Raw genomic sequence first — 25,265 nt, forward strand, 5'->3', positions numbered from 1 at the left:
TTGGTTCTTTCTGTTTCCACCGCTCACCTCTGCCTAGGCACAGTGGGGGGGAGATCAGATTTCTCTGGTCACTGAAATCCTAACTCAAATCCTTGTCCTCGCCACTGACTTGCTGTGTGACCGTGGGCCAATCGCTTGGCTTCTCTGAGCCTGTTTCCTTGTCTATAGAAAGGAAATCCCAGCCCCTACCCCCGATATTGGTGGGCAACGCCCAGCCCACAGCATGGGGAGTTTAGGCGTCGGCTGTTAGGGTTGAGCAGGGCCCTGCAGTGCAATCGGTGCCACCAGCCCATCTGTCCAGGTACAGAACTCTTCCCTGTTGGTCCAGCTTCATGTTTGCAGGAAGGCTTCAGAGGGCACGGGGCAGCCGATGAACAAGTGCGCCCCAGGCAGCCAGCGCCCGACTCCCGGTCGGGCCTTCCGGAATATAACCGACAGAGCAAGCCTGAGCCTGGGCTCGGGGCTCGGAAGTCGCCGAAGCTGCTACGCAGACTTTCTTACCATCACGGCTCCAAAAACCTCTGCCTGCCTGTAGGCACCTCCCGCCCGCGCCAGTCATCTCCCACTCCTTGGTCAGAAAGACCTTTAATAGCAACTCTAGTTCTGACCGGCTGGCCCTCTGTCTGGAGGCACCAGGGACAGGATGACCCGTGGCAGTGTGTGGACATGTCCGTGGCCCTCGCCCCAGCAGAAGCCAAGTTCAGGACCGAGAGCTGTGGCACACAAATGCCCTCCCAGTCTCCCGGGAGGTTCTCTGAGTCGCTGTCTCCAGCGGACAGCAGTGCGCAGCCCCGACAGGAGCCCTGGAGGAAGGGGCTTCCGCAGTCTCCGGCTCAGGGTGGGAGCTGTACGCTGATCCAGGTCTCTGTCTACCGGACTCTGGCAGCAGAAGTCACCGAGGCCGCCGCCGCCGCCGCCGCCGCCCCGGGAGGCGCTCCGGGGCCTGGCGTCTGTCCAGGCAGCTCAGGCCAGCCCTGTTCTCAAGTCTGGAAGAAGTGTGGGAAGGGGATTCTGCTTTTCAGGCAGCTGGGCGGGTTGGGAGGGCGTCTCTCCAAAGTGAACAGAGTGAACAGAGCGAGCGAGCAAGGTCCCAAGGTCGCAGAGGGCCCCGCCTCTGGCCTGCGCCCTGTCACCCCCACAGGCGCTCCCAGAGCCATGGGAGGTCAGGAGCCTGAGGCTGGGCCGGCTTCCCTGGGACCCCAAGGCCTCCGGGAGCTGCAGGGCAGTGGTCGTCAGCCAAGAGGAAAGGTTCGAGGGGGCGGGGCCTGGCCCGTTAGGGGTCGACGAAGGAGACGGCGATGTAGCGCGTGCCCTTGGTGGTGGGGAGCCCCTCGTGGTAGTGCGTGAGCCGTCCGGGGTGCATGAGGGCCCAGCCTTTCCTTGGGGCTCGGATGGAGCAGTTGTAGCGCAGGAAGCGACAGCCTCCACCCTAGGAGACAGGAAGTGTCAGTGCCCCGACAGGAAGCGGGGCCCTTCCCGCACCGCCCAGTCTTCTCCCAGCTGTTCCGCCACAGCCGCGCGCGCCCTCCGGTGGATGCCTCGTAGGGGGACCGCCACCGGCTGCCTGAGACTAAACAACCAAGCACTCTGGCCCTGGGCCCAGGCAGCCCTGCACCAATTCACCCGTCATTAGCTTGGTGACCAGCCCACACCTGTTTCCCCTTCTGTAAAACGGACGCCAAACGGCACAGGGTGGTGAGGAAGCAAGAGATGGCACAAGCAGGAGCTTGGGGTCGAGTTCGGCCTCGCCACTAGCACACTTTGCTGGGGGGTGGGGGCGCTGTCCTGGGCACCCCTGACCTTGGCCACTAGATGTCTGTCTGTAGCACTCTCATCCTCCGACAACCAAAAATGTCTCTAGGCACTGCCCGGGTCCCCTAGAGGGCAAAAGCGGCTCCTGGCTGAGAACCCCCAGTTTAGGCAACGCCTGATCGCTGTAAACCCAGAACACGAGAGCTGTTTCCCCGGCCGCCCTTCACCGTGCCTAGTCCACGGCACAGTCACGCTTTAAAATGTCCAGCTTGGGACGGTGTCGGGGTGCGCCAGTTGGGCTGCAGCCTGCACCGCCAGCTCCCCTATCGGAGCGCTGGCTTCAGTCCTGGCTGCTCCCCTTCGGATCCAGCTCCCTGCTAGGGCCTGGGAAAGCAGCAGAGGGCGGCCCCAGTCCTTGGCCTCCTGCACCCACCTGGGAGGTCTGGATGGAGCTCCAGGCTCCTGGTGTCAGCCTGGCCCAGCCCTGGCCATTGCAGCCATCTGGGAAGTGAACCAGCGGATGGAAAAATGTTTCTCCCTCCCTCCCTCCCTCCCTCTCGCTCTCTCTCTCTGCCTTTCAGATAAATAAATAAATAAATCTTTGAAAAAATAGGTAAAATAAAAAATCCCGCTGGAGGAATGAATGAATGCATGGGCGGTCCCCCGCTGACCCCGCTGATGCAGAGGCCACACCTGGGGCCCAGAGGTCGCCACCACTGCTGGTTCCCAATTCTGGTTTCCTGGGCACTCTCCTCTAGCCACACCCAGACCAACACTGCCCGGCCCCTCCCCTGAAGACCCCGCCCCCTCCTGCAGGCCAGTCTCAGGCTCTGGGTCCTGTGCCCCACCCACCCTGTCAGCTGCTCCCCGGCCCCCCTGTGCACCTCGTAGTCCACGCCAACCCGGTTCAGGGCGATGTTGACGGTGAAGGTGGAGGCATCGTGGTGGGGCATCAGCGAGGGCTGCTCGTCCGGCTTGTAGCGGACCACGAAGGCCAGGTCGAACTGGGCCTGCGCCACGGCGGGGTGGGGGTGGGGGCAGGGGAGAGCGGGCGTTAACGGACAGACAGGGGTGAGCAGCCGGCTCACCAGGGCGGCTGCAGAAAACCGAGGGAGGAACGAGGGAGGGAGAACGCCCGGGATGCAGGCACAGATCCACCAGTGGCGGCGCTGGAGAGCTACCGCGGGAGGGAACGGGTCGGGGCTCAGGGTCCCGGCTCAGGGGTCGGAGGGCTTCTTTGGGGGCTGCTACGGGAGCTTAATGACACCGAGGAGGAAAGACTCAAAAGGGGGCGGGGTCGGAAGCGAGGGCAGAGGGGAGTCCTTCCCGCCTGACCTCCGTTCTGGAGACCCATTTCCAGGCCCCTCCCCTCCCCTGCCTGCCACCCCACGCCACCCCCATGCTGGCTGCACCCCCGGCGCCCACCCTGGTGTAGTAGCCGGGGTAGAGCTTCTCCGTCATGGGGGCGATGTACTCCACCAAGAACTTGTGCCACTCGCGCTCGAAGCTGATCTGGTTCATGTGGATGTCGATGGTTGGCACATTCTCATACCCACCCTGGATGCGGTTGTCCTGCAGTGACCACAGAGAGCGTGGCAGGGCGGGCGTCAAGCTGCCACTTGGTGCACCTGCTTCCCGTAACCGGAATGTTGCACCAAGTCCCCACCACCCTGCTTCCAATCCAGCCTCCTGCTAACGCACACCGTGGGAGGCTGTCGATCGATGATGGCTCAAGGACCTGGGTCCCTGCCACCCACAAGGGACACCTGGGTAGAGTTCTGGGCTTCTGGCTTCAGCCTGGCCCAGCCCTGACTGGTGTGTGCATCTGGGGACCGAACCAACAGATGGGCAATCTCTGTCTCTCTGCCTTTCAGATCAACAAATACATCGTTTTGATGCCTGAACTTTCTTTTTTTTCTTTTTTTTTTTTTTTTACAGGCAGAGTTAGACAGTTAGAGAGACAGAGAGACAGAAAGGTCTTCCTTCTGTTGGTTCACCCCCCAAATGGCCGCCACGGCCGGCGCTGCGCCAATCCAAAGCCAGGAGCCAGGTGCTTCCTCCCAGTTTCCCATGTGGGTACAGGGACCCAAGCACTTGGGCCATCCTCCACTGCCCTCCCGGGCCACAACAGAGAGCTGGAATGGAAAAGAAGCAGCCAGGACTAGTACCCGGTGCCCCAACCAGGACTAGAACCCGGGGTGCTGGCGCCGCAGGCGGAGGATTAGCCTAGTGAGCCGAGGCACTGGCCAATGCCTGAACTTCCCAAGGTGAGTGCAGGTGTGGGATTCAGAGAACACGTGGCTCTCACACCAGCGGCCCACTTCTGTGTCTGATGACCTCGGACCTGCCACAGCCCCCCGATGCCCCCTCACCCTTTTCCCCTAAGGCAACAGAAGTCCCACAGCAGCCTGGGGCCAACACTCCATCTCCAGTTTCCCACTCTCTCTACTCCTGACTGCCTGCTGCAACCCTGCCAGCCCCCCACGTCGAGTCCCTGCGAGACTGCGGAAGCAGCCAGAACAGCCCAGGAAATGGGCAGCCCCGGCACCGGGGCCCCCACCTTGTTGTCACCCAACGACCACTGGCCAAAGTGTTCCATCTCTTCCACCAGCTCGTCGCAAGCCGCCTCCGTGAAGATGGGGAACCAGTAGACATCCGGGCAAGGCTGGGAAGGGAGGGGACTCTGTCACAGGGGCCTGGGGTGGCACCCCACCTCCCCCCGCTCTAAAGAACCTGCTGCGGGGCCCCTCCTGTGGTCCAGGCAGCCCCCCAAAGCCAGTCTGGGAGCCCTCGCCTGTCCCCGGGGAGCAGGCCGGATGCTGGACAGACAGTGCGCTGCTAAAGGCAGGCGGGGGTGGAGCTCAGGGCCTTTCTCAGCTGAGGTCACACAGCCACCGGAGCCAGGACTGGGAGAGGACGGCGCGCACCACGGGGCAGAGGCCCACAGCTCCAGGGAGCTGGTGGTGAGCGAGTGGGAGAAAGTGCCCCCTCCTCGGCCCCAGCCAGGGACCGCGCTGGGGAGTCTTCCTCTGCAGCCTGGGCCAGGGAAGAGGCCCCTGCAGGCTCGGGCTGGGGAGACTCGAGGGACGGGGCCATCACCACCCCCCAGGCACAGCCAGAGCAGACAGAGGCGCCTCTGCCCACTCAGCAGGTTTCGCTTCTCTGTCCCCGGCTCCCGCGGCAGGCGAGGGTGTGGGTCCAGGGGCCGGGTCCCCTCACCATCTCCACCAGCTTCCCCGCCAGAGCCTTGCCGTAGCCTTCATGGATGTACTTCTCCTTCCAGTCCTGTGGGCGGGCAGCAGGAAGTGGGCTGGGGCCCGGGCCTCGCCTCAGCCAGCTGCACTCCCCGAGCTCGGCTTCCGGGGGCTCCCCGTGGGGCTCTCCTCGTGAGCCCCTCGAACTGTGAGTGAGCGAATACACGCCTGGGGAACACACGTGTCCCCCGTGCATATGCACGTGTGTGCCTGAGTGCGCCACCCCACCCCTAGGAACGCTGTGACAAATGTGACAAATGTCTCCTCCTCTGATGGCAAGTGTTCGGCCACACCTGGCCCCTCTTCCACTAGATGGCGCTGTCTCTCAGACGCCCTCTGCACCCTGCCAAGTCCCCTGGGGACAAAGCAGGAAATCAAGGGACCCAGGGGCTCTGAGACGGCGACGCCTCTGACCACTGGATCACCGGGTTCCTGCCCGTGCCCGCCCACCCTGGCCCTCACCTCGGGGTTGCTGAACACCTCCCAGAGATCGTTGTGGAGGTGGGTGGTCTGGTAGTTGTCCAAGGACAGCAGGTGGCCAAATGAATGCCGGTTGGTCAGGAACATGAACACCTCCTGGGGACAGTAGGCCTGATGGGCGCTCCCCCAGACCCTGGTCTCACGCCCGATGCCCCGCGCGCCTCTCTTGGGAGCTCCCAAGGCCATGGTGACAAGGGAGCCCGAGGGGAGGGGCAGAGCTGGAGACCCACCTTCCCCCCACCCCCGCAAAGGGCCCCTGCGGCCGGCCGGCCCTGCTGACCTGCTTCCGGAGGTTGGCACAGAAGGCCATGTCGGGGTCCAGCTTGCTGTAGCGGTACAGGTCGGGGGAGTGCAGTTCAGCCCGCAGCGCGCTGCCCTTGATCAAGTAGACGTTCGAGATGTACGGCACGTTCCAGACGCCACTGAGGCAGGGAGAGGGAGATGGAGGGGGCCTCAGGCTGGAGGCCCCCAGCTGGGAGGGCAGGACAGGGGCCTGGGACGCCGGTGGGGAAGTCCCGCCGCGTGTCTGACTGCTGCTGTCTTCCTTGCTTGAGATCACGTGGCAGGAATTCAAGGACAGCCAGCAAGTTGGGGGACAGAGGAACTGCACGCCCCGGGGGGCAGCAGGGGGCGGTGCTGCCCCGCCAGCAGGTACTCACACACGCCGCCCCTGCACGATGTCCACGTAGTCCTCGGAGCGGGCGTAGTAGCCATCCGCACTTAGAGCCCCCCAGAAGTTGGACCACAGCCTCCCGTGGCGGGTCATCAGCGGGGCCAGGACATTCCTGAGGACAGCATTGCCTGAGAGGGGGTCCCGCGGGCAGTCGGAGGCCCACCTGAAGGGGGTGTCCTCCCACCTGCACACAGGCATCTCCAGGTCCCTCCCTGGGCCAGGGCAGGGCCTTGGCCCCAGAGGGAGGTTTGGCTCAGCTGGAAGCCGCCTCCTCCCACAGGGTGGCTGGGAACCAGGAAAGGTGCCATTATCTACCAGCATCCGGTCTAGCCAGGGTGGGGGTCCCACAGCCCAGGGGAACAGGCAGGCTGAGAAAGGAGGAGAGGGGTGGGTTGGGGGAGGGGCCCCCAGGCCGGGCCCAGGCCTATCCCCAGCTGTGCCAGGCCAGGGCCGGGCTGCCGGGCTGCCGGGCCGTCCCCCAGCCTCACTTGTTCTGCTCGATGAGCAGCCGCAGGCTGTCAGGCTCGGTCAAGGCCACGTCGGCGTCCATGCTGAAGTAGTAGGTGCAGGCACGGTCCTGCCGGCACAGGTCCCTGTGAGGAGAGGGGTGCAGGCTCATCAGGGCTGGTCTCAGAGGCGGCCCACAGCTGGGGCCACACCTGGCTTCCCCGTGCACCAGCAGCCTCCACCCCGGCTGATGCTGTGAGGCTGGCATCCCATGTGGGCGCCAGCACAAGTCCTGGTGGCTCCACTTCTGATCCAGCTCCCTGCTGATGCACCTGGGAAAGCAGCAGAAGGTGGCCCAAGTGCTGGGGGCGCTACCATTCCCGTGAGAAACCCGGATGGAGTTCCAGGCTCCCGGCTTCAGCCTGGCCCAGTCATGGCTGTTGTGGCCTTTTGGGGAGTGAACCAGCGGGTAGAAGACACTTCTCCCTCTCTCTCTCTCTCTCTCTCTCTCTCTCTAACTCTGCCTTTCAAATAAACAAACCTTTAAGAAAAAAAAAAAAATGACTCCCTCCTGGCTCCAGGACACACAACCCAGGCAACTGTGCTCGTGAGACGAAGGCCCAGAGCTTAGCAACTAGAATCCAAGCCCTGAGAACACACACGGCCCCCATCCGGGTCCCTGCGCTGCCTCCAGGAGGGGACTTGGTTATTGTACACCACGGCCTACAAGCCTGTGTTCTTTCTTTCTTTCTTTTTTTTTTTTTTTTGACAGGCAGAGTGGACAGTGAGAGAGAGAGACAGAGAGAGAAAGGTCTTCCTTTGCCATTGATTCACTCTCCAATGGCCACTGTGGCCAGCGCACCGCGCTGATCCGAAGCCAGGAGCCAGGTACTTATCCTGGTCTCCCATGGGGTGCAGGGCCCAAGCACTTGGGCCATCCTCTACTGCACTCCCTGGCCACAACAGAGAGCTGGCCTGGAAGAGGGGCAACCGGGACAGAATCCGGCGCCCCGACCAGGACTAGAACCCGGTGTACCGGCGCCACAAGGCAGAGGATTAGCCTAGTGAGCCGCGGCGCCGGCATAGCCTGTGTTCTTTCTGTTGATCTGGGCCGAGGCCCAGCAACCCACGATCTACGGTGCCAGTTCTCCTACTGCCTGGGTCTGTCCAGCTCGTGAGCTATGAATGGCTGTAGGTTTTTAAATGGGGAGGGGAAAATCCAAAGAAGACATGTGGAAATGATGTGAAAGTCAAATTTCAGTGTCCCAGAATAAACGTAGCTGGAACACAGCCACATAGGCTCAGTGACACGGGGCAGAGCCGGGGGCTGCCGCAGGACACAGGCCCCACTGCACGGATTCGCTGTGGGGGCCCTCTGGGGAAGCTTGCCCACCTCTAGCCCAGCCTGGCTGATTCTTCCATGGCTCACATCCAAGATTAGGGGCAGGCACTGTGGTGCAGCAGGCTAAGCCACCTCCAAGACATCCACATCCCACGTGGAAGTCCCACCTCCGCTTCTGATGCAGCTTCCGGCTCAAGTGCACCCCAGGAGGGGCCGGCGCTGTGGCACGGTGGGCGCAGCCACCCCCTGCAACGCCAGCACCTCACATGGCTGCTGGTTCGAGTCCCGGCTGCTCCACTCCCGATCCAGCCTCCTGCTAGTGAGCCTAGGAAGGCAGCAGATGACCCAGTGCTGGGCCCCAGGCACCCACGTGGGAGACCCAAATGGAGGTCCTGGCTCCTGGCTTTGGCCTGGCCCAGCCCCAGTTGTCGTGGGCATTTGGGAAGTGAACCAGTGGACAGAACCTCTCTCTCACACACACTCTGCCTTTCAAATAAATAAAACCTAAAAAATAAAAAAAAGAGGGGTGGTGTCGTGGTGTAGCAGGTTCAACTGCCACTTAGGATGCCTGCATCACACACTGCAGCGCTGGTTCGAGTCCCGGCTGCTCCACTTCTCATCCAGCTCCCCGCTAAGGCACCTGGGAAAGCAGCAGAGGACGGCCCAAGTGCTTGGGTTCTTGCCACCCATGTGGGAGACCAGGATGGAGTTCCTGGCTCCTGGCTTCATTCTGGCGCATCCCTTGGCGGGGTGGGGGGTGAACCACCAGGTGGGAGACCTGTCTCTCTCCCTCCCTTCCTCTCTGTCACTCTTTCAAATCAAATACATAATCTTTTTTAAAAAACAAAAAAGATCAGAAATCCTCTGATAGTCAGCGCTGGCCTATCCCGCCTGCCAGCCCTCGCCGCATGCTTGACTTATTCCCTGACGCTGCTCGGCCCTGCCCAGGAGCCCTGAGGTTGCAGGACAGAGACCGCCTCCCCACTCAACAGACAGGAGGTCTGAGGCCCGCCAGGGGCAGGAAGTGCCGGACCACACAGCCTTCTGCAGGCCTGTGGCCCAGCCCACGGCTCCGACCGACAGCCCCCTGCCCGCCACCACCAGGAGGACACCCAGGGTCCGCCACTCACGCGCCCAGGTTCCTGGCGTCGGCGTTCGCCATCCGCGCCTCCGGGCCCACCAGCTTCACAGACTGGTACTCGTCGCCATGCTCCAGCAAGAACTGCTCCACCTGCGCCTTGTGGTGCTGCTCCTGGGGGGGGGGGGGCAGGCGGGGATGAGGGCACAGGCGACACCCCGGGGCCCTGGGCACGTTCCCGGTCACCCGCAGTCCCACCCCCAGTCCATCACCCATGCCAGGCCCTCTGCCCGGAGTGCCCCTCCCTGGCCCGCCTTGATCATCCCGCTGAGCCACAAATGAGTGAGGTTTGTGAGCCAAGGGCCCCGTGGGCGCCTCTGTCACCAGGACACTGCTCCTCCCTCACCCCTGGGGACACATCCAGAGACCCTGCCGCCCCCACAGGTCTGGGCCGGTGCCCAGCATTCGGCGTTGCTATAAGACGTACCAGGTGATCGGTGGCAGAGCTTTGAAAACCAGCAGTCCCTACCTGAGGCCCGCCCCAGCCTGGGAGGAGGCAAGAGCGGGGGCCCCAGAGCCTGGCTTTGCCAGGATGAGCTGCAGGGCCCTGGCCAAGTCCCTCCACCTGTCTCCGCTTCAGTCTCCCCGCTCACCGGCCCCGCAAGTGGCCAGCAAAGCCAACGCTGCACACAGCAGGTCCCCAGAGCCCCCTGTGACAACTCTCTTTTCTCCCTAGAGCCCCAGTTCCTGGTGTGCTGCTGACTGTCGCCGGGGGAGCTGCGGGCCTCCCCAGGGCAGGCCGTGCCCCCTCTCCTGTCTCCAAGCGGCCCCCTGCACAGCTGACAGGAGTCTCTGTGCCCAGGCAGAGAGCAGAGTAAGTGTGGGCCCACGCGTCCCTGGGGCAGGCACGGGGAGGGCAGCTGAGAAAGCCTCAGGAACTGAGCCCCCAAGAACAGGCACGAGTGGACCTGGCATCCCCGGGAGGGCGACCGGCAGGAGCCGAGAAACGGGACTTCATGCGGTAGGAAAGGTGGGCAGGAAGGAAGGGGCCTGGAACGCTGAATCCAGGCGGGCTCCCAGAGGGCACACCCGAACGAAGACCCATCCAGCTATCAAATTAGGACAGACTAAAGGGGGCAGGGACAGAAGTGACAGTGACGACAGTGGCAGCATCTCCCGTGTGCTCCCCCTGTGCGTGCCACCTGTCAACCCGCTTATCCCTGCAGCAACTGGAGGCGGCTGGCATCACTGCCATCGCCCAGGCACAGAGAGGTTGAGTAACACACCCAGGGGCACACAGCCCATCATAAAAGGGGTGCTGCTGAGAGTCCAGCCTGGCCAGTCTGAGTGATTCGGGGACACAGCCCGCCATGCACTGGGCGGCCCAGTGAGCTCCTCGGAGGTCTCGGTAGCACCTGCGACTCACGTGGTTGTGAACGAACAGCCGCATCTGTTTCCGGGGGTAGTGGAGGCGCAGCAGCCGCTGGAAGAACAGGGACAGGAACGGCGTGGGCTGCTCAATGAACACGCCGACCAGGACCGTGGGCAGAGCTTCCTCCTGCACGGGGAGAAGGCACCAGAGTCCGCCAGGGTCCAGACGCTGCACGCTGCCCAGCCCTGAGGGTGGGCTGAGCCAGAGGCAGGCGTGTGTGGACTTAGCAGCAAGGTGTCTGGGTCAGGCAGTGCCAAGCAGGCTGTGCAGGCGTGCAAGGGAGCAGGCGATGGGGTCCCAGGCGTGGAGTGAGGACCCAGTGGACAGCACTGGTCAGACCCGGCTGCCATGGCATGTGACGTGAGCCACACATGAGTGAGGTTTGTGAGCCGGGGAAGGGCTGCAGGACTGGGCAGAAGAAACCAGAAACACAGGCAACGTGGGGGGTGCTGGCGCTGTGCAGTCTGGGAAGGCTTCCAGGAGGGGGCATTGGGTGGCAATGGGGCTGCAACCCCTTTCCCTTCCAGAAACAACCAAGTCTCTAGAAACCACCATCCTCCTCGCACGGCCCAGGAGGCAGAGCCCCCAGCACCCCGCAGGCCTAGGCGGGCCCGGCAGTCTCACCCCGATGCCTTTGAGGCTGCGCAGGCCCTCGTCGCACACGGCGCAGCCCGTCTCGAAGGTCCAGAAGCGCGGGATGTAGTTGCCCAAGTAGTTCAGCTGCAGCTGTCGGAAGATGTGGGGTCAGCAAGGAGCCGGGTCAGCCCCACCCCCACAGCCACGAGTCCCATCTCCTGGGGGCCCTGGTGGACCCACACCCACCCCTCTCCCGCTCGAGTTTCATCGCCCGAGACCACCACGGCTGCTCCAGGGAGAGCAGGGGAAAGGGGGCCTCCAGCGCATCTTCCGCTTTGGATTTCCCGAAAGCTTGTAAAATGCAGGTTCCCGGGCCCCGTCCCCTGGAGATGCCAGCAGGGCAGCCCCCCGGGGGAGCCAGGAAATCTGCCTGCTTATCTCCCCATCCGTGTGAGTGAGACGCAGGTGCTCCCAGACCACACTCAGAGACACTGGGAGCCATCCGCCAGTTCCCCAGCGCCAGTCAGGTGCACCTGCCCCCTGCCCCCTGCTCCCGGCCACGGATGACACGCGCCATGGCCACAGGAGCCCCTGCCCGCTCGCGGCTGGCCATGCCTACTCCCCAGTGCAAACACTCAGGAAATGTTCAGAGAATGTACAACTCCGCCTCGGTGACACCGGGTCGAGGGCTCTGGCAGCCCCGCGTGGGCCTAGCGGGGGACAGTGGCCTCTTGTGTCTGCCGCCCAGCAGGGAGAGAGGCTCCAAGTGGGGCTTAGAAGTGAGGGCACGAAGCTCCCAGGGGGCCTCGAGCAGCGGTGGGCCCACAGTGGGGGCAGGGTCGGGGCCCTCCCTACCTTGGTGGGTCCGTTGCCATGGATGAGGACAGGGAGGGTGTCGTAGGCCAGGTTCCGCGCCCGCACATGGCCCATCTCAAACTTGAGCACGACCTCATCTAGGGGTCAGAAACCACAATGCCATCGGGCGTCTGGCCCAGAGGCCTGGACTCCAATCCCAGCTCTGCACTGAACAGGTTCTGACCTTGGGCGAGTCCCTCCACCCCCTTAGGCCTCAATGTCCCCGCCTGTAAAATGGGCACACTCCCCTCCTCATGGGGTGAGAGGGGAGACTCAGTGTCTGGCAAGTGGTGGGGGCCACAGTTGGCCGGTGGTGATCCCAGAATCCACCGCAGCCCCTTCATGCATCCGTGCAGACGGGGAGCTTCCAGAAGCTCACGGAAACACTACGCACAGATTTCCACTGTTTTTTTTTCTGCACCCAAATAAGCTTATCTTTGAATTCCATTTCCAGGGACCCCTGAAGTCCTCCCCCCACCCCACTAGAGAGAGAACAAAGACCTGGAACATCCCAGCTCCAGACACAGCCCCACCGAGCCCCACACACGAGGGTCCGGAAGGCAGGACTGGGAGTGCACCAGTCATGCCAGGGGGCCGGGGCAGCACCGGGGACCCTGTCCCGGCAGAGGGAGCCCCGGCAGTGGGGATCCAACACCTGTGCTGTGAGACTTCACGGAAGAAGACGGGCCAGCAACAACTGACAGACGCGACAGTGCCTCGCAGTCAGGATGCCCACGGCCCTCACGGGAGCACCCGGCTTCCACTTCCGGCTCCCACTCCTCGGAGCCCAGCCTCCTGCCAACATGCACCCTGACGGCTTAAGGAGTTGGGTCTCTGGGACCCCTGTGGGAGACCTGGACTGATTTCCTGGTTCTCGGCTCTGGCCCAGCCAGTCTCAGCCATTTCAGGGTTTGGGGAGTGAATCGCTGAGTAGGAGCTCTCTTTGTCTCTCTCTATAAACGGGTGGTGTGTCTGCCTCTCAAAGAAACAGTAGGGATTCTGAAAGTTTGTGGAAATGTAATTAAAAGATAAGTTCATTTTGGCACTTTTTTTTTTTTTTTTTTTTTTTGGTAAACCCATGTATACAAGCGGTCTTTTAAAAGTTCATGAAAAATGCCTATTATGGGGGCGGGCGCTATGGTGTAGTGGGTCCCAGCTGCTTCATTCCAATCCAGCTCCCTGCTAACGAGCCTGGGAAAGCAGCAGAAGATGGCCCAAGTGCTTGGGCCCCTGCACCCAGGTGGGAGACCCTGATGGAGTTCCATGCTCCTGGCATCAGCATGACCCAGCCCTGGTCATTGTGGCCACTTGGGGAGTGAACCAGCGGACGGAAGATCTTGCTCTCTCTGTCTCTCCTTCTCACTAACTCTGCCTTCCAATAAATAAATAAACCTTTTTTTTTAATGAAAAAACTATGGATTTCAAAATTTTTGTACCAAAATAACAGCTATTAAAAATTTATTTTATTTATTTAAGAGGCAGAGAAACAGAAAAAGAAAGGCTGGAGACAGAGAGCATCTTCCATCTATTAGTTCACTCCCCACATGGCTGCAACAGCCAGGGCTGGGCCAGGCCAAAGCCTGGAGCCAGGAGCTCATCCAGGCCTCCCACGTGGGTACAGGGACCCAGGGACTTGGAGCCTTCACTGCTGCCCCCCAGGGTCTGCGTTAGCAGGAAACCGGAATCAAACAGAGCTGTGGCTCAAACCAGGCGCAGGTGTCCCAAGGAGGGGCATCCGAGCTACTGCACCCAGCACCAGCCCCCCACCAATGTCTCGGAGTGGCCTCCTGTGCTACGTGGGGGCCTCTTCTTCCCAGAGGCCTCTGGCCGTGGGGGAGCAGAGCCCCTGTGCGTGGGCTCCTGGGCTGCCAGGAGGGGACGGGGACCCAGCTCCCTAACATAGGACCACGAACCCTGGGAACCCCAGGCGGGGGTGTCCCGTTGCTGCATTTCTGGGAAAAGAGCCACGGCTTTCATTAGGTTCTCCAAGGGCCCATTTGCCCCCATACAACCACCAGGAACCAAAGACAGATAAACTGAGGCCCTGGGGTAGGGGGCAGGGAGTTTGCCATGCTTGGGGTCACCTAGTAAGACCTGTGGCACAGCTACATCACCACCAGCCATGGCCGAGAGGCTGGGCCCAAGGGCCAGGCAGCCTCTGCTTCCCAAGTGGTCCATCAAGTCCCTGCCAGCTCAGGCCCCACCCCCAGCCAGAGAACCCTTCACCTGGAAGGTGGGAGGGCCGGGAAAGGAGGGGGAGGAGGCCCACCTGTGAGGCTGAGGCCGGCAGGGCGGGCGGGGTCCAGTGTGTGCAGGACCCAGCTCCACCCAGGCAGAACAACACCCCCTTCCCTGCCCCCTGCTGAGACAGACACAGCTCTGCTCCGAGGATGCCGGTGGTCTCTGGGGACACTGGGGGCGGTGGAGGGAAAAGGCCACAGCCCCCCAGCACAGCAGCCAGACCGGAAGCAGCCTGGATCTCCTCCTGGACCCCTCCCCTCCCCCCTCCCTCCCTCCCCAGGGTCCGTCTGCACCGGGGCCCCACCCCTCCCGCAGGGCTGCTCACCCAAGGCTCCGTCCAGGTTCTGGAAGATGCGGCAGCGGTGGTCCAGCGTGATGTTGATGCGCTCCTGTGGAAAAGAGACCACCGGCCTGCAGCAGGGACCAGAACCCCCTCACACCGGGGCGGCGCCTGTCCCCGCCCGGCTCTGCCTTGTCACATCAGGAGCCCGGCGAGGGCCAGCAGCAGAGCGCTGGGACCCACTATTCCCATGGCTGCGACCACAGAGCGCGGGCTGCAGTGAGGACAACCAGGACCACAAACAGCGTTCAGCGCTTTGCTGCGGGCTCACCGCCGCCTGGCAGCTTCCACACACGTCCACTAGTTTACTCCCCACGGCGGCCCTATGGACACCACAGCCATGGCTGCGCTTTATGGCCGAGAACCCCACCACTGTGTTCACACACCCAGCCTCCTGGACTGGTGGCATGAAAAATGTCTGTTTTTTTTTGTTTGTTTGTTTGTTTGTTTGTTTTTAAGATGTATTTATTTATTTGAGGGGCAGAGTTGCAGACGGGGGAGGGAGGCTTCCATCTGCTGGTTCACTCCCCAAATGGCCACAATGGCCAGAGCTGGGCCAATCTGAAGCTTCCTCTGGGTCTTGAGGCACATGGGTACAGGGGCCCAAGGACTTGGGCCATCTTGTGCTGCTTTCCCAGGCCATTAGCAGGGAGCTGGATGGGAAGTGGAGCAGCTGGGACATGAACTGGTGCCCACATGGAATGCCGGCGCTGCAGGCAGAGGGTCAGTCCACAACACCCCAGCGCCGGCCCCAAGAAGTGTCTGCTGTTCCTAAGCCACTGACAGCCGCTGTAACGGACAAAGTCACCAACCCAGGGGATCGGGCCCCGAGAGGCTGTCCCCATGCAGCCTGGCCGGTCGGAGTCAGGATTTCCCTCCCCTCTGCTCGGCCCACCCGTTGCCTCTTACCCGCTTCTCGGGGTCCAAGAAGATCTTGGTATAGAAGAGCTGGTCGCTGTCGCTGTCCTGGCCCTCCCACTCGGCCACCAGTTTGCGGAGGCTGGGGGCGTAGCCGATGAAGCCTGGGGGTGAGGGTGGGCAGCGACTCTAAGCCAGGGCCCCCCCCGACCCCTCCCTCTCCTCTCAAACACCTCCCACTCCTTTATTCCCAAATGTGCCTCCTCTGAGAAGTCCTCCTGGATTCAGGACATGTGGGTTGCAGGCCTGAAATGGGCCTGCCACTCAATGTTACTGGCTGACAATGCGTCCAGAAAGATTAATTAAGTACAGCGCCTCAGCACTGAGCGCCATCCCGGTGGTGAATAGGACTGGACCAGGGACCCCCGGGGAGCAGAGCCAGTGGGCACAGGCTTGGAGCCCCTTTTACCCGGTAATCTGGGAACCACAACCCAGAGAAGGGCAGAGACTAGCCAAGGTCAGACACAGTAATCTGAAGGCTGAGCTGTGGCATAGTGAGGTGGCCACCATGTCCAGCACACAGACTGCTGAGAGAGCGGAGAGAACCAGGACACTCCTACCCATGGGCCAGGCGGGGCCGGGCGTCCAACTGTGCCCACCCTCTGGGCCAACGGACAGGGGCCGCTGGGGACAGATCCCCCAGCTGAGGCTGGACGGGGCCTCTGGGGACAGATTCCCCAGCTGAGGCTGGACGGGGTCTCTGGGGACAGATCCCGCAGCCGAGGCTGGACGGGGCCTCTGGGGACAGATCCTCCAGCCGAGGCTGGACGGGGCCTCTGGGGACAGATCCCGCAGCCGAGGCTGGACGGGGCCTCTGGGGACAGATCCCGCAGCCGAGGCTGGACGGGGCCTCTGGGGACAGATCCCGCAGCCGAGGCTGGACGGGGCCGCTGGGGACAGATCCCCCAGCCGAGGCTGGACGGGGCCTCTAGATTTGATTCTCCTGCAGCAGAAGTCATGCAGACGTAAATGCATCTGTAAGTTTTGTGAAGACCCCTCTGGCTGCTGGGCGGGGGATGGAAGGGGAGGGGACGGAGGCAGAGGCTGGCAGAGCAGTCGGGGGACACTGCAGATGGCGGGGGCCCAGTGAGGGTGGGGACCCCCAGGGCAGTGGCGAGAGATGTTCCGGAGGCGAGGGGTGATGTGGTTCACCAGTGGACAGGAGGTGGAGGGAGACCGGGAAGAACCGAGAGTGACTCCCGGGTCTGCCCGTGCGGGCAGGCGGCTGTCTAACAGATCTGGAGCAGGTCTGGGCTTACACAAATCAGAATCTCAGGGCCGGAGCTGCGGCACTGTGGGTGAAGCTGCCACCCAGGACGCTGGCGTCCCCTGTCGGAGTGCAGGTTCCAATCCCAGAGCCCTGTTCGGGACGTTCCACACTTGGGCCCTAGACACACGCACGGGATGCCACGCGGGGGAGGGGCACGGAGGCGGGCCCCTCTGCTGGGCCGCACACCCTGCCCCCGTCTCTCACCTCCAGAGCCCAGGAACCTCTTCCCGTCCGACACCACCGGGTATTTGGCCTCCAGCCTGCGGTCCGGGTAGATGAGCTCCTCGGCAGAGAAGACCACCTGGCTCCTGGCCTGCCGGAACTTCTTCAGGAGCTCCCGGGGCCCCGACGCAAACACCACGTCGTAGCTGCGGCCAGAGCAGGGGGAAGCCAGGGGGCGCAGAGGTGAGCAGGGGCCCCGTGGGGGACCAGGGGCCGCAGCTCTCCCCAGACCAGGGGCCGCGGCATTCCCCAGAGCCCTCCACGCACGCCAGCCTGGGCCCCCATGTGGAAAACGGGTCTGCTCCGTGGTCCACCTGCCACACTTCTACCCCTGCCCAGGGCAGAGACCTGCCCCTGTCTCAGGCAGGCGGCCCCTCCCATCTTTTCACCAAGCGGCTACAAAGGGCTACACCAGGGAGGTTTTGTTTGTCTGTCTGTTTTTAAGATTTAGTTATTTGAAAGGCAGAGCCAGAGAGAGACCTTCCACCCATTGATTTTCTCCCCAGATGGCCACAACAGCTGGGGCTGGAGCTCCATCCAGGTCTCCCGCATGGGTGCAGGGGCCCAAGCACTTGGGCCATCCTCTGCTGCTTTCCCAGGTGCACGGGCAGGGAGCTGGATGGGAAGTGGAGCAGCCAGACTCAAACAGGTGCTCATATGGGATGCCGGCATCACAGGCAGCGGCTTAACCTATTGCACCACAGTGCAAGCTACCTACACCAGAGGGTTTTATCCGAAGTTCATGGGTCTCCTGAAGACTACGGGCGCCCCAGTTAGACCGAGGCGCTGTCATCCTCGCTACTCTGGGGCAGCCTCGTTTCTGGACACGGGCACCCCTCGGAGACACCGCAGGTCCGGTTCCAGAAAGCTGCAAGAAAGCAAGCTCCCTGAAGCGTCTGGCCTCCCACTGCCTGTGAGTCATGTTGGCACTTTAGTCTACGAAGCGAGCACCAGCATGGTATCTGAAACACAACGGACAGGGGCCTGCGCTGTGGCACAGGGGTTAGGCCGCCGCTGGCAATGCCAGCACCCCGTACGGAGGGCCGGTTACAGTCCTGGATGCCAGCATCCCGTACGGAGGGCCGGTTACAGTCCCTACTGCCAGCATCCCGTACGGAGGGCCGGTTACAGTCCTGGATGCCAGCATCCCGTACAGGAGGGCCGGGTACAGTCCCGGATGCCAGCACCCCGTACGGAGGGCCGGGTACAGTCCCAGATGCTCCACTTCCACGCAGCTCCCTGCTGGTGTGCCTAAGAAAGCAGCAGAAGACGGCCGAAGGCCCCTACTATACACGTGGGAGACTCGGATGGAGTTCCTGGCTCCAGGCTTTGGCCTAGCCTCGACCTGGCTGTCGCAGCCCGTGGCTAGAAGAGCCACCTCTCGCCTTCTCTCTCTGCACCCCGCTCACCTGTCAGTGAAGAGAACGACCAGGTCCTCCTTGTCTGCGTGCTTCTCCAGAGCCTTCCTCAGCAGACGAACCTTCTGCCCTCCCCCTGCGGACAGCCCCTTCTCCACGGGCCAGTCCTCCCCCAGGCCCAGCGCCTGCAGAGAAAGACCCCTTAGCACCGGCTTCTGGTAAAGGCTTTTCCAGTCAAATCTCCACCCTCAGCTGCACCAGGAACATCTTTGCCTTTGTTTGCCCAGCACCTCCAATCCTCCCCTGTGGGGAATGTGTGTGAGGCTGACCTGGCGCCTCCAGCGGTCACATGACCGCATCTGGCCAATCAGAATGCCCCATCCCTCCTGCCCCTCCCACACGTGAGCATGTGACCCAAGCATGGCCTATCAGAGCCTTCCCTGGGACTTTTTAAAATTAAGGACAGGTTGTCTTAGTATGTGTATGGGGTATGTGGGTGTGTGGCTGGCAGTCACCTGGCGACCATGTGAAGAAAGTACATCAGCAAATGAAAACAAATAGCAGCACCCCGGGGTGGAAAGACAAAGCCAAAGTCTTTGTTCTGCATCTCGGAGCCTCGGATCCGGCGAGGCCTGAGGGCCCGTTCTGCTCCAAGCTTCACTCGTGTGAGCTAGTAACACACCTTCCTTCTGGCTCAGTGCCACTGGACGGCAAGCTCTAGGCAGTGGCCTGGGGTGTCTCGTCCATCGCTCTACCCCAGGGCCCACCACAAGCACTCGGGACACTCAGCTGAGTGCAGGGCAGTCCCCCTGTGGGGCTCAGTCCCCAGACTGTGCAGAGGCCCCCAAGCCCAGCCCACTGCGGGACTGGGCATTGGCTCCCATTGCTTGAGGGAGGAGTTCACACCACAGGCGAGGTCTCCACACCGTGTCCCTCCCAAGCTCACCTTGGGGAGTCTGTGGGAATGCTGGTTCCCAGGCCCTGTCCTCGAATCCTGCCCCCGCCCCCGCCCCCGCCCCGAGTCTTCTGCATGCTAACGTCCGAGCACCACCCTACACCTCGCCAGCCCAGCCTCACCGTTCGCCCACCTCCTAGACTTGGCTCAGGCTGTCACCCCTGCTGCCTCCTCCTCTCCTAACCCGCTCATTTGCTTTTTTTTTTTTTTTTAAGATTTACCTATTTATTTGAAAGGCAGAGTTTCAGAGAGGCAGAGAGAGAGAGAAACAGAGAGAGAGAGAGAGAGAGAGAGAGAGAAGAGTGTTCTATCCATTGGTTCACTCCCCAAATGGCCACAACGGCCAGAGCTGGGCTGATCCAAAGCCAGGAGCCAGGAGGTTCCTCCAGGTCTTCCACATGGGTGCAGGGGCCATCTTCTACTGCTTTCCCAGGCCATAGCAGAGAGCTGCACTGGAAGTGGAGCAGCCAGTAGGATGCAGCCAGTAGCATCCAGTGGGATGCCGATGCTGCAGACATTGGCTTTAACCTGCTGTGTCACAGCACCGGCCCCAACTCAGCTCATTTTCCTCCAAGTCCGCCTCAGGGGCCCTGCAGTGTCGGGGCGGGGGCGGGGGGGGGGGGAGACGTGGGCCTCCAGGTTCCCCTCGCAGTCTCTGCCTTGCCCAGGAAGCCCCATTACCTGGATCTTGTAGTTGAAGAACTGGGCTGAGCGCTTGAAGCGGCGGAAGCCCTCCGTCTCCTTCGTGGCCACAGTGAGGACCAAGAGGTTGTCTGCGGACACGGGAGGGCGTGGATGGGAACAGACAGACAAGGGGAGAGGTCACAATCTGCAGGGACCTGGCAAATCCTGGCCTCGCACATCTCCATGTCAACAAGTTAACCCACAAGGGTGCAGGCAGGAAGAGAGGTGGCCGCGAGCACCCAGCCGGGTCTCCTGATTCCCTCCCAGGGCTCCTTCCACCTGCTAACTGACCAACCGCTCAGGCAGCAGCCACGGGAAAGGTGTCTGCACCTTCAGCTTTCAGGGGCAGGGGAACATGTGCTCCAACTGCTGCTGCCAGGGGCGTCTCTCCAGCCAGTGCGGGACGTTAGCACCGGGATGGCAAACACAAGGCTCAGAGGCACCGTCTCCATGCCTGCACCCAGGGCAGACATTACTAATCCATCCCACACTCGATCTCCCCAAGCTTCACATAGCCCTGCGTTCTCCCAACACCACGCTCCAGGCTGAGTTGGTCCACCGTAGAAAGTGACTTGAAATTCCTCATGAGTCCACTTGTGACCTGGGGCCAGAGCAGCTGTCACTGCCTCTCTAACAGGTGGCCTCTCCCAGACTCTGCAGTGTGGCTCCTCTCTGCAATAGAACCTGCTGAGACAAATTCCCCACCCAGCAGCTCTGGGAAACCTGGGAAGCCGGGTCTGGAGCTGGCCTGCCCGATGAGAATTCCAGCTCTGCCCCTTACCAGCTGTGTGCCCCCCGGCAAGTCCTCGGCTTCTCTGAGGCTCAGTTTCCGTCTTGTGAAGTTGTGATAACGACAGTGCCCACTTCCCAAGTCACTGGGCCAGCTGAATGAGGCCTTGCCCCAGCAGTCAAGGCCCTCCCTGGTCCGGCTAGGTGATGTCCTCACCCCTCCACCCTGCAGTCCTCCAGCTGGGGCCTCCCCTCCTGCCCTGGCTACCTACGTGTCTCCAGTCTCTAACCTTCCTCCAGGCCACACGGCTACTGACAATGACACCCTTTCCCCACCACTGCCTCCATGAAGCCTCCTCAGATTGCTCCTGCCCTCTGGCCTCCAGCCTCAGAGGCAGGACCCAGTGGCAGCTGTCATCATTGGTGCCACACTGTGGAGGGTCCCAGACTCATGGGTTTCTGGGTGAACGGAACAAACAAATGGCCAGGCCAAGGGCAGGCAAGTGAGCCCTCCCCCTTCCCCAGCCCCAGGGAGTCAGGAGACGCCTGGGGCCAGAGAACAAAGAGGTCTCACTGGTCAGAGCTGGCCGAGGCTGTGCAGAAGCCCCACTGCTGGCCCCAGGGCAGAGGGCTGGCGCCAGGCAGCCCTGCAGGGACTGGCCGGCATCAGCTGGGGGCCCTTGCTGGGGCAGGAGTGGGGCACGAATGCACCAGCAGGTATGGAGAGGGGGTGCTCGTGGTGGAGAATGACTTGGAGGCCGGGAAGGAAGAGAAAGGGTTCCCCGACTCCTGCCAGGATGGCTGGGTCCCCATTCCCCGAGGTGAGGGGAGCCAGAGCCACCCGCTGAGGCCCTCTTGTCAACAGGGGCTGGCTGGGGACAGGAAAGGGGTCACATTTCACAGATGGAAAAAGCTCTGTGTGTAAGAGTCTAGCTGCGCCTTTTGGAAAAGTCTGGTGAAGGCAGGCAGCAGGGGAGGGGCCGAGGGTGGGGGATGGTCCCGGGGCTCCCTTCTCAAATTCCTGCATCCAAATCACCGCAGTGGAAGCCGCCAGCCCCCATGCAGCTGCGCACTGTGCCCGGAGCGCCTGGCACACAAGGGCCCTGCACTGGGCACTGGACGGTGAGGAAGCCGAGGCGCACAGCCGGGGAGGACCTCGCCCCAGGGGCAGGCCCCAAGATGAGCGCACCAGAAGCCCGGACCCACGTCCCCTCTCTTAGATTTAATCTGACTGTGTGCAGTGCCCAGGCCCTGGCCGCCAAGCCATCCCTGTCTCCCCATCTGTCGTCCAGGAAACTGGCTGGGCTAGAGAGGCGGGCCCTGGCCACGCGGCACCCCCCCCCCCATGCCCACCGGCCTCCCCTTCGGCCTGCCTCTTCCCTGCTGTCAGGTGCCTGCGCTGGGACCTCAACAAACCCCAGCTTCCCTGGGCCATGCAGCACCCACGCCCCTGCTGAAGATCCCACCAGATCTCAGATTCCTGGGCCCCAGGGCCAGAGGTCCAAGGTGGGCCCAGGACTCTGGATCCTTCCGGCGGTCCCTGGGTCATTTCTGAGGTCGGCCATATTGGGGAGCCACCATCCCAGCCCATGCCCCCCTGGCGCCAATGCAGGGTCTGGGAGGTGTTCACAGCAGAACACAAGGCAAGCCCCACCCCCAGGGACCCTGGCACCACCTCTCACTCCCCCCATACAGCCAGGCTGCCCCCTATTCCCTTGACCTGACTGTGACACTTGCTCCTTCCCGCCAAGAAGCGGCTGGTCCACCTCCTCCAGGAAGCCCCACTTAATCTCATGCCCTCATCTGGTCGCTCTGGTTGCCCAGCACTTGGTAGTCGGGCACAGACACAGACCTGCTCCTCTGTCCCGTGCCAGGCCTGGGCCACATCATTTCCTCGGCTCCCCTCCCCCAACCTGGCTGGGACTGAGCGTGCCCGAGGAGCGGTGTGCGACAGGTGTAAAGATACCACGTGCAGGTGCTGTGCGAAGCGTGTGGCATTCGTCATCCTGTTTGACCGTCGCCACCTGATGAGGCAGGCACAGAGCGGCTGAACAACCTGCGGAAAACCAGGTCTGCCATTCCAGACGCCCACGCCCTGAGCCTCACCGTTGCCCTGCCCAAGAGCCCAGCATCTCCGAGTGCCAGAGACCCCCACCGCAGCATCCCCACGCCCCCTCTCAGGCCTCCCCGGACAGGGACCCCAACGCCAGTCACCAGGCCTTTTTCCAACCCACCAGCCCGCAGGCCCGGACTCTGGGCAACCACAGGGAGTCGGGTGGAGGATCGGGTTTCTGAGCCCCAGGGCCCCGCCCACCTGCTTTCTGTCTGCCGCCGCAGCCAGCCTTGGGCTAAGTCCAGGGCCCACATCAGCCTGGCATCCGGAACACCCAGCTTCCCCCACCTGCTGCCCAAAGTCCAGCAATGATTTCCCCAGATGGACAAAGGATGGGGCAGGAAGACAGGCTGCTAGGAAGGCCAGTGAACCTCCGTGCCTGGCCTCCCATGCAAAGTCTGTAAGAGCGGATACCGCGGATAACGGCAATACAGCCGGCCCTTCCTCCTTGCAGGTACAGTTCAACCAAGTGCAGCCCCGAAACAGTCAGCAAAAAGCTGCTTCTGTGCTCAACACGTAGATTTCCTTTCCTGTCATCATTCCCTAAAGAACGCAGAGTAGCAACTGGTTGGGTTTGGGTTTTGTTTTTTTGGTTGTTTTTACATTTATTTTGTTTATTTGAAAGGCAGAGTTACAGAGAGGGAGGGAGAGACAGAGAGAGAGCTCCCACCTGCTGATGGCCACATGGCCAGGGTTGTGCCACACTCCAACCAGGAGCCAGCAGCTCCAGTTAAGTGTCCCACATGGGTGCAGGGGCCGAAGCCCTAGGGCCATCTTTTGCTGCTTTCCCAGGCACATTATCAAGGTGCTGGATCAGAAGTGGAGCAGCTGGGACTCAAACTGGCACCCACATGGGTGGCAGCATTGCAGGTGGTGGCTTCACCTGCTATGCCACAACACCGGCCCCAGTGTAACTACTGGTTGTGTAGCATTTATATTGTATTAGGGGTTACCAAGCATCTAGAGTTGAGTTAAGGTGTAAGGGGGGCCCAGCATTGGGGTACAGCAGGTTAAGTTTCCACATGTGACGCCAGCATCCCATATGGGCGCTGGTTGGAGTCCCGGCTGCTCCACTTCTGATCCAGTTCCCTGCTGTTGTGCCTGGGAGAGCAGCAGAAAATGGCCCAAGTACTCGGGCCCCTGCCACCCACGTGGGAGGCCTGGATGGAGTTCCAGCTTCCTGGCTTCAGCCCGGCCCAGCCCTGGCCATTGTGGCCATTTGGGGAGTGAAGCAGCAGATGGAAGATCTCTCTCTCTCTCTCTGTCTCTCCCTCTCTCCTTTTTCCTCTCTCTCCCTCTCTTGTTCTGCCTTTCAGATAGATAAATCTTTATACATAAATAAAGTATATGGGCAGGTGTGTGTCGGTTCCATGCAAACACCACACCGTTTTACGTACAGAACTCGGGCAGCCTTGGGTTTTGGCATGTGTGGGAACCCTGGAACCCACGTGCGTGGACACCAAGGGGCCCTCCAGGGACCCGTGACAACTGGACGAGCTGATGTCTGTAAAGTGCTCAGCACCCACTCCTTGCCGTGGGACAGCACGGCCCACCCAAGTCCAGCTGACCTCCTGGGAGCCTCTGACGCCAGCAGCTGTCCTTCCCTGGACACGGCCAAGCCAAGGCCTGCAGGCACAGCCATGGGCCCAGCCAGAGAGCCGGGAATCAGTCTCTCCAAGAGCCAGAGAGGGCTCGGGCATCCGGGCCCGCTGCTTGTCTGCACATCCCACTGCTAAAGGCCTTTTCTGACCCTCACACTGGTCTGGAAGCTTCCAGGACAAGACAGCATCTCCTCCCTCAGACACAAGGGTCCCTGGGGCTGGAGGGGAGTGTCTCCCCCATCAGATTGGGGGGGTCTGCCGAGGTGAGGAGCTGTGTGTCCCCCTCGCCTGGTGCCCCTGCATGTGAAAACCGTCCACAGGTGTTCAGGTGAGGGGATACCCAGCTGCCAAGGGCGCCCCCTCCCACCACACTCCCCAAGACCCCAAAGCAAATCCCCTTCCCCACACTGGGACCCAGGCCACGCCCCTGTGTCTGCTCCTCGCCAGCTGCCTGCCGGGGGAGGGGGAGCTGGCCTCCCTGGGGGTGCGGGGCTGCCCCGGCCTGGGGTCAGCGAGCAGCTCTGAGGCCAGCAGGGAAAATGACCATCTCGTCCGACTGCCTGTCCGGCCGGCTGCAGGTGTCATTGCAGCCGGGTCGGGGGGCAGAGGAGGCTCCCCGAGGCAGCATTTCCGGCGGCAGCCCCTTGCCTGCAGAGTTGGAGGCCAGCAGGTCTGGGCCCCAGTCGCTGACTCTACTTGCAACGAGATGCAGCAACCCAAGACAGGTGTGTTTAAGCTTTCAGGGCCTCGGTTTTCCCACCTGCAAAATGGAGCTGATAACTTCTCACCTAGTCGAAGGGTGCAAATGGAGCTAGGAGAGCGAAGGGCCTCACCCCGCTAGTGGCCTGGCGTCAGGCCCTGCTTGGGGAGTGCACGGGTTCTGCTGGGCGCTTCCCCTGCGTGGCCTCAGTAGCGCCACCCTGAGCCCGCCCCCGCCCACAGCAG

General features: G+C 62.1%; 1 protein-coding gene across 2 annotated transcripts in view; it reads right to left on the reverse strand.

The window, feature by feature from the left end:
- Window positions 1-569: 569 nt before the first annotated feature.
- The window catches only part of PLOD1 (procollagen-lysine,2-oxoglutarate 5-dioxygenase 1), a 28,211-nt gene continuing 3,515 nt past the window's right edge, over window positions 570-25,265 (reverse strand). For both annotated transcript variants that reach the window (XM_002721515.6, XM_089299294.1), the window contains exons 2-19: window positions 19,875-19,966; window positions 18,290-18,423; window positions 16,863-17,026; window positions 15,380-15,492; window positions 14,456-14,519; window positions 11,890-11,987; window positions 11,083-11,184; window positions 10,453-10,584; window positions 9,079-9,200; window positions 6,648-6,752; window positions 6,146-6,271; window positions 5,767-5,908; window positions 5,469-5,582; window positions 4,972-5,037; window positions 4,313-4,417; window positions 3,178-3,324; window positions 2,637-2,762; window positions 570-1,429 (exon numbers count right to left, since the gene is read on the reverse strand). In XM_002721515.6, coding sequence (XP_002721561.4) covers window positions 1,274-1,429; window positions 2,637-2,762; window positions 3,178-3,324; window positions 4,313-4,417; window positions 4,972-5,037; window positions 5,469-5,582; window positions 5,767-5,908; window positions 6,146-6,271; window positions 6,648-6,752; window positions 9,079-9,200; window positions 10,453-10,584; window positions 11,083-11,184; window positions 11,890-11,987; window positions 14,456-14,519; window positions 15,380-15,492; window positions 16,863-17,026; window positions 18,290-18,423; window positions 19,875-19,966 — 2,108 coding nt within the window. In that variant the 3' untranslated portion in view covers window positions 570-1,273. The remainder of the gene's footprint in view (window positions 1,430-2,636; window positions 2,763-3,177; window positions 3,325-4,312; window positions 4,418-4,971; window positions 5,038-5,468; window positions 5,583-5,766; window positions 5,909-6,145; window positions 6,272-6,647; window positions 6,753-9,078; window positions 9,201-10,452; window positions 10,585-11,082; window positions 11,185-11,889; window positions 11,988-14,455; window positions 14,520-15,379; window positions 15,493-16,862; window positions 17,027-18,289; window positions 18,424-19,874; window positions 19,967-25,265) is intronic.

This window comes from Oryctolagus cuniculus, chromosome 7, assembly GCF_051225735.1.
Source record: "Oryctolagus cuniculus isolate XC-2025 breed Fujian yellow rabbit chromosome 7, ASM5122573v1, whole genome shotgun sequence".
In the NCBI taxonomy this organism is placed as follows: Eukaryota; Metazoa; Chordata; class Mammalia; order Lagomorpha; family Leporidae; genus Oryctolagus; species Oryctolagus cuniculus.